We start from the raw sequence: 12,437 nt of genomic DNA, 5'->3' as shown, positions 1-12,437 counted from the left end.
ACAAAAAAACTTTAACTTGTTCCTTTTTTTCTTTTTTTTGAGACAGGGTCTCACTTTGGTGGCCAGGCTGGAGTGCAGTGGCCATCATAGCTCACTGCAGCCTCGAAGTCTTGGACTCAAATGATCCTTCTGTCTTAGCCTCCCAAAGTGCTGGGGTTACAGGCATGAGCCAGCATGCCTTTAAAGGTAGTACAGCTAGTGATTCTGAGTTTTATGAGGAAAACCTTCCTTATATGTTAACTTTATATCCCCATTATTTATGCTTTCCCAAAGAGAAAATATTGAAACAGTCCTGGGACATACATAGATAAGAGTTCTCACAATGGAATCAGAATACTACACACTTAGTAGATCTCTAATTGCCAGGGGACAATCTCTTTGGAAGTAAGAAACTGTTACCCATTCCATTTTATTTTTATAAACTGATCCTCCTGTTTGGCCTCCCAAAGTGCTGGGATTACATGGGTGTGAGCCACAAAACCTGGTCTTACCATTCCATTTTAAGAAAACAGCCCCTTCAATAATTGACTAGAAAGCAGATGGATCAACTAAAAATCCATCTTTAACAAAACCATGCTAGATAGTTAGCATTAAGACATGAATATTGTGGCTGGGAGTGGTGGCTTATCCCTGTAATGGCACTTTGAGAGGCCAAGGTGGGTGGATCACTTGAGGTCAGGAGTTTCAGACCAGTCTAGCCGACATAGTGAAATCTTGTCTACTAAAAATACAAAAATTAGCTGGACGTGGTGGTGCACACTTGTAATTCCAGCTACTCAGGAGGCTGAGGCAGGAGAATCACTTGAATTCAGGAGGTGGAAGCTGCAAGGAGCTGAGATCGTGCCACTGCGCTCCAGCCTGGGCAACAGAGCAAAAATCAATCTCAGAAAAAAAAAAAAAAAAAAAAAAGGCCTTGAATATGAATATTGCACATTAATAATATAGCCTTATCAAAATGACCTGTTAGGTAGACTGAAGTTTTCAATAAATCTGCTTATCAGGGAACAGGCTTATCCCTTATTAGAATATATAATTACCCTGATAAACAGGATATAACCCTCTCAGTTAAAGCTAAAATGTACAAAGTTAGCAAGATTAAACAGTATCTTAGAAAAGGAGTTAAGGTTTGGAAAAAAGCCAATAAGGCTAACTCAGTAAGTGAGCAAAAGCCAGACAACATGGGTACCTGGCACTATTTAAATCAACAAGATTCAAAATCTGCTTTCATCCAACCAGATACAGGTAAGTGGTTTCAGTGGCTGAGAGGCTCCCTGAAGAACCCTCTGCTGTAAGTACAGTGTGGTAGTGAAGAGAAAAACAGTCTGGATTGTCTATGCAGTCGACCAAGATCCAACTATAAATGGACTTCCCATCAAGTTAGTAAAAATCATCTATTGTAAACTGTCGACAAATGTCAGTTCTAATTCCACTGTAGAGGTTTTTTCCTAGGTTGATGAAAGGCAAGAGACTGAACTAGAAGCCAGCTGTGAATTCTTGATTGTTCTACTGTTGACTGATTTAGGTCACTCTAATGAGGTTTCCTTTCCACTGTTCAAGTTCATCTTATGGCAGCTTTGTCACTCAAAAGTTTCATGGGGAAAGGGAGAAAATGAGTTCTTACAGTTCTGCTACTAAAAAGTTTACAATTTGTTATGTGAAAACTGAGTGCAATAACTCAGAGTATAACTGGACTGCTTGTAACACAATGCATACACACTTAAAGAAATGGGTACTCTATTTTCCATAGTGTGATAGCTCACATTGCATGCCTGTATCAAAACATCTCATGTACCCCACATACAGCTAGTATGTACCCACAAAAATTAAAAAAAAAAAATACACACACACACACACACTTTGGGAGGCTGAAGCGAGCAGATCACTTGAGGCCAGGAGTTTGGGACAAGCCTGGCCAACATGGCAAAACTCTGTCTCTACTAAAAAAAATACAAAAAATTAGCCAGGCATGGTGGCGCACACCTGTAATCCCAGCTATTCAGGAGGCTTGAGGCACAAGAATCGCTTGAACCATGGAGATGGAGGTTGCAGTGAGCCAAGACTGCGCCACTGCACTCCAGCCTGGGCGACAGTATGAGACTGTCTCAAAACATGCTCAATGACTAGTGTCATAATAAATGTAAATTGCCTTACTTTTTGAAAATAGCTGTGTAAAATGGTACAACTGTTTGGAAAACAGTCTAGCAACTTCTTAAGAGTTAAACATAATTACTATATAACCTACACAATTCCACAAATCCAAGAAACATGAAAATGTATGGTCACACAGAAACTTGTCCATGAATGTTCACAGCGGCATTATTCATAACAGCCAAACAGTGCAAACAACTCAAATGTAAAACTGATGAAAAGATACATAAAATATAAAATATGGCATATATGTATACAATGGAATACTACTTGGTAATAAGCAATGAAGTGTACCGATGAATGCTATAAAGTATAAAGTATAAACTAAAAGAAGCCAGTCACAAAAGGCCACAAACTATACGATTCTATTATATAAAATGTCCAGGCTGGGTGGGGTGGCTCATGACTGTAATCCTAGTACTTTGGGAGGCTGACGTGCGCGGATCACGAGGTCAGGAGTCTGAGACCAGCCTGACCAATGTGGTTAAACCTCGTCTCTACTAAAAACACAAAAAAATTAGCTGGCTGTGGTGGCATGTGCCTGCAATCCCAGCTACTCAGGAGGCTGAAATAGGAGAATCCCTTGAATCTGGGAGGCGGAGCTTGCAGTGAGCCAAGATCACGCCACTGCACTACAGCCTGGGCGACAGAGCGAGACTCCTTCTCAATAAAAAAATTTAAATAAATAAATAAATAAATAAATAATAAATAAATAAAAGAAATCCAGCACAAGCATATCTACGGAAAGAAAACATAGTGGTTGCCTAGAATGAGAGAGGTAAGTGGGAGGGAGGGGGCACTGACTGCTAATGGGTATGGGGAAAGAATTCTGGAGTGATGAAAATGTTCTGGGCTTGACTTCTTACCTCTGTATGGAATTTGTTGTCACACAAATACAATGATGTATTAATTGGTTTGAAAGGTTCAAAGTCAATGTTGACTTTCTTTTCCTTTCCTTCTTCTGTTACAATTGTTCCACAGTATACAACCAGACCATTTGGAGGTACTGCAAAGAACACAAACAATTTGTCTACTTTATTCCACACCCAGTTTTTCCTCAATCAATAGAAAATGTTCCATAGCCTATTTTCCCTGCCTGACCCTTTAAGTCATAATTTAAATAAAGCAGAAAAGGCCTGATATCTCTCAGGCAGAACTCTCTCCCTAATTTTAAAAATTCCTCTGAGATGTTTCAGTAGGATTTATTCTTTAAAGTAAACAGGCTGGACGTGGTGGTGGCTCACGCCTGTAATCCCAGCACTCTGGGAGGCCAAGGTGGGCAGATCACCTGACGTCAGGGATTTGAGACCAACCTGGCCAACATGGTGAAACCCCGTCTCTACTAAAAATACAAAAATTAGCCAGGCATGGTGGCGGGCACCTGTAATCCCAGCTACTCAAGAGGCTGAGGTGGAAGAATCGCTTAAACCTGGCAGGCTTGCAGTGAGCTGAGATCGGATTACTGCACTTCAGCCTCTGGATGACAGAGACTGTGTCTCATCCTGGAAAAAAAAAAAATTGAGATGATGTCTCACTCTGTCACTCAGGCGAGTGTGCAGCAGCAAGATCGTGGCTCACTGCAACTCCCACCTCCCGGGTCCAATCGATTCTCCCGCCTCAACCTCCAGAGTAGATGGGACTACAGGTGTGTGCCACCAGGCCTGGCTAACTTTTGTATTTTTTGTAGAGACAGGGTTTCACCATGTTGCCCAGGCTGGTCTCGAACTCCTAACCTCAAGTGATCCACCTGCCTCAGCTTCCCAAAGTGCTGGGATTACAAGCGTGAGTCACTGTGCCTGGCCTACTTAACTTTCAATAAACAAAAAACGAAACAAAACAAAAAAGCTAACCACCAAAGGCAAAGAGACATTGATGATGGCTGACTTAAGGAAACATTAGTGAACAAAGCACCATAGCTGGATCACAGTATAAAACATAACCAAGATGCATAGAGAAGGAAAACGAGCAAACTCCAGATTACCTTTGTTATAAAGTTTGAGTCTTTGTTGTACAGATGTAATGGCTCCCAGGACTGAAAGGCGGTTTACTCGTGATTTAATGTTAGATGCAGTTCCAAACTCATCTGCTAACATTTTTGCCACTCGTGAAATCTGGTCTTTGGGAGGAATGATCAATGATATCATGCTGGTGCCATTGCTGTGGAAGAAAGAAACTCATTAGGGGTTTAAATATTACGTAAGTAAACTCATGTTTTTCTCTGGTAAAAGCAAGCTGAGGGAGATGCCCCCAAAGTTATGGAAACAAGTCACTCTCAAAGGAGTAATGTAGGGACTATAATAGTCTTGTTTATGAACGTACACACAGAGTTAGGAACAGTGTTCAGAATCTAGTGCTCAATTTGACTGAATACTGAGATAAGTTGTGTAAAGAATGCACTTGGAGAGATACTTGAGAAACACCTCCTTTCCGAAGGGTAAAGAAAGAAGCTATCTATGATAAATAAGGAGTGTCAACAGGCTGGCATTTGGTAGTGAATCTGTCTATGGGAGAGCCTTCAAATGTGGTGGTTGAGTGGGAGATGCCGTGACAGGATGATGCAATGAGTCTTTCCAAAGTCTAGGCATATTTGTAATCACAAATTTAGCACACTAATGATGGAAAAGGAGAACTCTGGAAATCACAGAAATGTCCTAGTTATGAAATCTCTCTCTTGGCAGGGCGCGGTGGCTCATGCTTGTAATCCCAGCACTTTGGGAGGCCGAGGTGGGCGGATCACAAGGTCAGGAGTTCGAGGCCAGCCTGGCCAACACGGCGAAACCTTGTTTCTATTAAAACAAAAAAAGAATACAAAAATCAGCTGGGCATGGTGGCAGGCACCTGTAATCCCTGCTATTCAGGAGGCTGAGGCACAAGAATCACTTGAACCTGGGAGGTGGAGGTTGCAGTGAGCTGAGACTGTGCCACTGCACTCCAGTCTGGGCAACAGAGATGACTCAGTCTCGAAAGAGAGAGAGAGAAAAAAAAAATCTCTCTCACAAACTCATTCTCTTTAAATGGCAACATATTAATTGTATTTGAGTTTGATTAAAAGGAGGTATCACTGACAGCCTGATAAATTCTGGGTGCCCAACCAAATTCAAGTTTTTAAAACTAAAAAACGGGACCAAAATCTGACCCTATGGTACCATCAAGGCCCTGCCACATGGGAGGTCCCTTCTGAGCAGTTACCAATCCATTTTTAAGCCCCCTTTAAATTTCAGCACCAATGCCAGTAACATTATCTTTTTCATCTACAACTTCCAAAGACACTTATCACTACTAGTCAAGAAATACCTCATTGAAAAACTCCTAGTTCTATGCAAAGCAAACATAGTGGCTCACACCTGTAATCCCAGCACTTTGGGAGGCTGAGATAGGAGGATCACTTGAGTCCAGGAGTTTGAGAACAGCCTGGGCAACATAATGAGGCCCCCATCTGTACAAAAAATAAATAATTAGCTGGACATCACATGATGCAGGCCTGTAGCCCTAGCTATTGAGGAGGCTGAGGCAGGAGGATCACTCAAGCCCGGGAGTTAGAAACTGCAGTGAGCTATGATTTGTCACTGCATTCCAGCCTGGGCAACAGTATAAGACCGCCTCAAAAAAGGAATGAAGGAAGGAAGGGAGGGAGGGAAACAAAGTGTTGGTGAGGATGTGGAGAAACTGGAACCCTTGTGGACTGCCAGTGGGAATATAAAATGGTACAGTCATGTGGAATAAGTGTGGCAGCTCCTCAAAAAAAAAAAAGGTGGGGCGCAGTGGCTCACACCTGTAATCCCAGCACTTTGGGAGGCTGAGGCGGGTGGATCACGAGGTCAGGAGATCGAGACCATCCTGGCTAACATGGTGAAACCCCATCTCTACTAAAAATACAAAAAAAAAAAAAAAATTAGGTGGGCGTGGTGGCGGGTGCCTATAGTCCCAGCTACTCGGGAGGCTGAGGCAGGAGAATGGCATGAACCCAGGAGGCGGAGCTTGCAGTTAGCCGAGACAGTGCCACTGCACTCCAGCCTGGGCGACAGAGTGAGATTCCGCCTCAAAAACAAACAAACAAAAAAAACACAGAACAAAAAAACCCGCCCCCAAAAAACAAAAACAAAACAACTAATTACCATGTGATCTAGCCATTCCACTTCCAATTATATACCCAAGAGTGAGAGCAGGTACTTGCACACCAATGTTCATAGCAGCATTATTCACAATAGCCAAGAGGTGGAAGCAACCCAAACATCCATTGGTGGATGAACAAACAAAAAAAAGGTGTGTGTGCACAATGAAATGTCATTCAGTCTTAAAGGAAGGAAATTCTGACATACACAAAATGGATGAACCTTGAACACACTATGCTAAGAAAAATAAGCCAGACAGAAAAGGACAAATACTGTATGATTCCACTTACATGAGGTAACCTAGAGTATTAAAGTTCATAGAGACAGAGTAGAACTGCAGTTGCCAATAACTGGAGTAAGGTGGAAATAGGCAGTTGTTTAATAGTTGTTTTAGTTTTACAAGATGAAAAGTCCTAGAGACTGGCTGTACAACAGTGTGAATGTACTTAATACTGCTGAACTATACACTTGTAAATGGTTAAGATGGTAAACTTCATGTTATGTATTTTTTACAGTGATAAAAAATCCTTTAAAAATCTACTTAGTCCACTTGTAATTTTTTTTTTTTTTTTTTGAGACAGAGTCTCATTCTTGTTGCCCAGGCTGGAGTGCAGAGGCACCATCTCATTTCACTGCAACCTCAGCCTCCCAGGTTCAAGCGATTCTCCTGCCTCTCAGTCTCCCGAATAGCTGGGATTACAGCCATGTGCCACCAGGCCCAGTTAATTTTCTTTGTATCTTTAGTAGAGACTGGGTTTCACCATGTTGGCCAGGCTGGTTTTGAACTCCTGGCCTTAGGTGATCCACCCACTTCAGCCTCTCAAAGTGCTGGGATTACAGGTTTGAGCCAGAGTGCCCAGGCTATAAGTTAAAGTTTTTTAGAGCACACACTTCCCCAAAACAGTAGTTCGCAATTTGCTGCAGATGAAAATCATCTGAGGAGTTCATTCCAGGTGATTCCTTTTCAAAAAGGATTCCTGTAAGTTTCGTTTTTCTCATCCTGATTTTTCTTAGTTTAGACACAACATGGATAAATGACTATTTAAAATTTTAGATGGTCTACATCAAATGGACTTCAAAATTAAAAACTTTTAGGCTGCTCTATAGAGTAGCCATTATTCTTCTTCTTTTTTTTTAACTTCTCTAATATACTTGCTTTCATTCTCAAAAAAACAAAACAAAACAAAAACCCCCAAAACAAAAACCAACCTTTGGGCTTCAAAGGATAGCATTAGGAAAGTAAAAAGACCCACAGAAAAGGAGAAAATATATGCAAATCATATTATCTCTTAAGATTTATGTAAAGAATATAAAGAATATGTCAAGAACTCATAATTCATCAAAAAACCCAAATAAAAAATGGGCAAGGGGTGTGAGGAGACATTTCTACAAAGACATAGCATGTGAAGAAATCGAAATCTTGATCCAATGCTATTGGGAATGTTAAGTGGTACAATACTTCCAGAAAACAGTCTGGCAGTCCCTAGGAGTCTAAACACAGAGCTACCATATGACCCAACCACTCTACTCTTAGTTATATACCCAAGGGAACTGACAAAATATGTAACACACAAAAATTTGTGCTTCAATGTTCACAGAGGCATTATTCATAACAGTAAAAAAAAAAAAAAAAAACCCATATGTCCTACTGATAACTGAATACTCAAAATGTGGTACATTCATATGATGAAAAACTATTCAGCAATAAAAGAAATGACATATTGCATTAACTTACAGTACATCAAGTAAAAACTGTCACAAAAGAACATGTATTGTAGATAAGGGCACAGTGGCTCATGCCTGTAATCCCAGCACTTTGGTGAGGCCAAGGTGGGTGGATCACGAGGTCAAGAGATCAAGACCATCCTGACCAACATGGTGAAACTGAGTCTCTACTAAAAATGCAAAAATTAGCTGGGCATGGTGGCATGAGCCTGTAATCTCAGCTACTCAGGAGGGTGAGGCAGGAGAATTGCTTGAACCCAGGAGGTGGAGGCGGAGGCTGCAGTGAGCTGAGATGGAGCCACTGCACTCCAGCCTGGATGACAGAGCTAAACTCCGCCTCAAGAAAAAAAAAAATTAGCAGGGCGTGGTGGTGGGTGCCTGTAGTCCCAGCTACTCGGGAGGCTGAGGCAGGAGAATCACTTGAACCCAGGAGGTGGGGGAATGCAGTGAGCCGAGATGGCGCCATTGCACTCCAGCCTGGGAACAGAGTGAGACTCTGTCTCAAAATAAAAAAACCACCACATATTGTATAGTTCCATTTACACAAAATGTTCACAATAGGCATTCCAGAGAGACAAAGGTAGATTAGTGGTTGCCAGGGGCTGAGGGGAGGGAGGAATGCAGAGTGATTGTTAAAGCATACAGGGATTTTTTAGGCTGATGGAAACACTTTTTCTTTTATTAAGGAAAATATTTTTAAATTAGTGGTTGCACAGCTCTGGGAAAATAGTGAAATAATGCACTTGAAAGGGGAAAAGGTTGGGCGAGGTGGCTCACACTGGTAATCCCAGCACTTTGGGAGGCTTGAGGCAGGAGAACTGCTTGCGCCTAGGAGTTTTGAGACCAGCCTGTGCAATGTAGTGAGACCCTGGCTGGGCATGGTGGCTCACGCCTTCAATCCCAGCAGTCTGGGAGGCTGAGGCAAGCAGATCACTTGAGGCCAGGAGTTCAAGACCAGCCTAGTCACTATGGTGAAACCTCACCTCTACTAAAAAAAAGTTGCTGGGCGTGCTAGGCATGGTGGCTTATGCCTGTAATCCCAGCTACTCTGGAGGCTGAGGCACGAGAACTGCTTGAACCTGGGAGGCAGAGGCTGCAGTGCAGTGAGCCAAGATTGTGCCACTGCACTCCAGCTTAGGTGATAGAGCGAAAGTTGGGAGTGGTGGCACAAGCCTGTAATTCCAGCTACTTGGGAGTCTGAGGCACGAGAATCACTTGAACCTGGGAGATGGAGGTTGCAGTGAGCCCAAATCGTGTCATTGCACTCCAGACTGGGGGACAGAGTGAGACTGTCACAAAACAACAAACCAAAAACCAAAAAAATATAATGAAACCTGTCTCTACAAAAATTAGGCAAGTATGGTGGCATGTGCCTGTAATCTCAGCTACCTGGGAGACTGAGGTGGGAGAATTACCTAAGCCCTAGAGGTTGAGGCTGCAGTGAGTCGTGATCACACCACTGCACTTCAGCCTGGAAACCAGAGTGAAACTGTATCTCTTAAAAAAAAAAAAAAAAGTGTGTGTGTGTGTGTGTGTGTGTGTGTGTGTATATATATATATATATATATATATGGAAATGATACAGACAGTACATAATAGGATATTTCTTTCTTTTCTTTTTTTGAGACAGACTCTCGCTCTGTCGCCAGGCTGGAGTGCAGTGATATGATCTCGGTTCACTGCAACCTCCGCCTCCTGGGTTCAAGCAATTCTGCCTCAGCCTCCCCAGTAGCTGGGACTACAGGCACATGTCACCACACCCGGCTAATTTTTGTACTTTTAGTACGGACGGGGTTTCACCATGTTGGCCAGGATGGTCTTTATCTCCTGACCTTGTGATCTGCCCGCCTCGGCCTCCCAAAGTGCTGAGATTACAGGCATGAGCCACTGTGCACGGCCAGGATATTTCTTTCTTTCTTTTTTTTTTTTTTACATTTGTGGAAGTTAATTTTATTATATGAAGATGGTATACAAAATACATTCATCATGACTAGAAATATAGAACCTAGGATATTTATTTTAAGGTCTCTTGGTCTCAACCTGACAGTTTCCTCTATAAAAGTCAAAGCATGTTTTCTCAAGAAGTATTAATTTGTGTTTTTACTAAATTATCAATAAATTCTAATTTTATCACGTTAAGAAAAGCAGGCCGGGCGCGGTGGCTCAAGCCTGTAATCCCAGCACTTTGGGAGGCCGAGACGGGCAGATCACGAGGTCAGGAGATCGAGACCATCCGGGCTAACACGGTGAAACCCCGTCTCTACTAAAAAATACAAAAACCTAGCCAGGTGAGGTGGCAGGCGCACCTGTAGTCCCAGCTACTCCGGAGGCTGAGGCAGGAGAATGGTGTAAACCCAGGAGGCGGAACTTGCGGTGAGCTGAGATCCGGCCACTGCACTCCAGCCTGGGCCACAGAGCGAGACCCTCTGTCTCAAAAAAAAAGAAAAACAGCCTACTATTTATATATATATATAAAATCTCACACTGTCGCCTGGGCTGGAATGCAGTGGGGTGATCTTGGCTTGCTGCAGCCTTCACCTCCTGGGTTCAAGCAATTCTCCTGCCTCAGCCTCCCAAGTAGCTGGGACTTCAGGTGTGCGCCACCACGTCTGGCTAATTTTTGTATTTTTAGTAGAGACGGGGGATTTCACTATGTTGGCCAGGCTGGTCTTGAACTCCTGACCTCATGATTCGCCTGCCTTGGTCTCCCAAAATGCTGGGATTACAGGCATGAGCCACCACGCCTGGCCTATTAGTAATTTTATAAGGAGAACAAGCAGAAGTATAAACAGAATGAGAACTACAACATATAGGAAATTGGAAGTCCCAAATCTGCCGACCTGATCTAAAAGCTGACTTTAGTACAATAGCTATCAGTATAAATTGAGCTTGCTTACATCTTGAAGGCAAAGGCTGATCTGATATGAACCAAAGCACACTAAAAAATGTGGTATCACCTGGCCAGGCGTGGTAGCTCACACCTGTAATCCCAGCACTTTGGGAGGCCGAGGCGGGTGGATCACCTGAGGTCGGAAGTTTGAGACCAGCCTGGCCAACATGGTGAAACCCCATCTCTACTAAAAATACAAAAATTAGCTGGGTGTGGTGGCACATGCTTGTAATCCCAGCTACTTGGAAGGCTGAGGCAGGAGAATCACTTGAACTTGGGAGACAGAGGTTGCAGTGAGCAGAGATCGTGCCACTGCACTTCAGTCTGGGCAACAGAGCAAGACTCCGTTTCAAAAAAAAAAAGAAATGTGGTATCGCTTTATAAACTGTTTCTACCTTATATTTCATGAGTCAGTAAGAAAGTTACTTCCTGAGATCTTTATAGATTATTGGATCTATGCTCTTTTTTTGAGACGGAGTCTCGCTCTGTCGCCCAGGCTGGAGTGCAGTGGCCGGATCTCAGCTCACTGCAAGCTCCGCCTCCCGGGTTCACGCCATTTCTCCTGCCTCAGCCTCCCGAGTAGCTGAGACTACAGGCGCCCACCACCTCGCCCAGGTAGTTTTTTGTATTTTTTAGTAGAGACGGGGTTTCACCGTGTTAGCCCGGATGGTCTCCATCTCCTGACCTCGTGATCCGCCTGTCTCGGCCTCCCAAAGTGCTGGGATTACAGGCTTGAGCCACCGCGCCCGGCCTACTTTTTTTGAGACAGTGTCTCGCTGTCACCCAGGTTGGCGTGCAGTGGCATGATCTCAGCTCACTGCAAACTCCGCCCCCAGGGTTCTCGCTATTCTCCTGCCTCAGCCTCCTGAGTAGCTGGGACTACAGGCGCCCGCCACCACGCCCCGCTATTTGTTTGTATTTTTAGTAGAGACGAGGTTTCACCATGTTAGCCAAGATGGTCTCGAGCTCCTGACCTCGTGATCCGCCCGCCTTGGCCTCCCAAAGTGCTGGGATTACAGGTGTGAGCCACTGTGCCCGGCGGATCTATAATCTTAGAAGTATGTAACAAGTTTAATATTGTAGTTAAGATTGCCAGAACCATTTAAACTTTCCCCTAATTACTGAGCGTGCATAATCTCACAGTAGCCCAATATGCCAGCTTTAATAGAATCTCACCTATACAGAGTGTAGTGGAAGCTGGCAAGAAGAAAGCTGGTTACAGAGTCATATTAAATGGGCTTATATGTTAAGTGACTAGTAAGAAGAGAAGCAGCACCGTGAGGGGAACAAAAATAAACCCCCTATATTAGCTTTTAACTACAGGTGTTTAACATATGGAAATATCTCAAACTGGGTCCTAGAAAGCTTATTTTTATAAAGCGAAATTTCATAAATGTGTACTATGGTGTCTTTGATATTTGTATTGGGAAGGGATCTCATTAACAGGAGCTCTTGCCCTGGAAGTTTTCTCCTAGTGGTTAATTCCACAGGTTTTCCAGGCAGAAAATGATTTTCTTCCCCCAACTCCCTGCCCCCCAAGATGGAATCTTGCTCTGTTGCCC

General features: G+C 43.3%; 1 protein-coding gene across 2 annotated transcripts in view; it reads right to left on the bottom strand.

Annotated features, from left to right (window-relative positions):
* Nucleotides 1-12,437, bottom strand: part of ETF1 (eukaryotic translation termination factor 1) — a 37,836-nt gene that overhangs the window by 8,613 nt on the left and 16,786 nt on the right. For both annotated transcript variants that reach the window (XM_023195346.1, XM_023195353.2), the window contains exons 3-4: nucleotides 4,130-4,305; nucleotides 3,015-3,154 (exon numbers count right to left, since the gene is read on the bottom strand). In XM_023195346.1, the coding sequence (XP_023051114.1) occupies nucleotides 3,015-3,154; nucleotides 4,130-4,305 (316 nt within the window). The remainder of the gene's footprint in view (nucleotides 1-3,014; nucleotides 3,155-4,129; nucleotides 4,306-12,437) is intronic.

The sequence above is a fragment of the Piliocolobus tephrosceles genome, chromosome 4 (genome assembly GCF_002776525.5).
Source record: "Piliocolobus tephrosceles isolate RC106 chromosome 4, ASM277652v3, whole genome shotgun sequence".
Classification (NCBI taxonomy): Eukaryota; Metazoa; Chordata; class Mammalia; order Primates; family Cercopithecidae; genus Piliocolobus; species Piliocolobus tephrosceles.
Note: the sequence above shows the minus strand (reverse complement) of the source record. Positions and strands in the feature narration are given on the sequence as shown.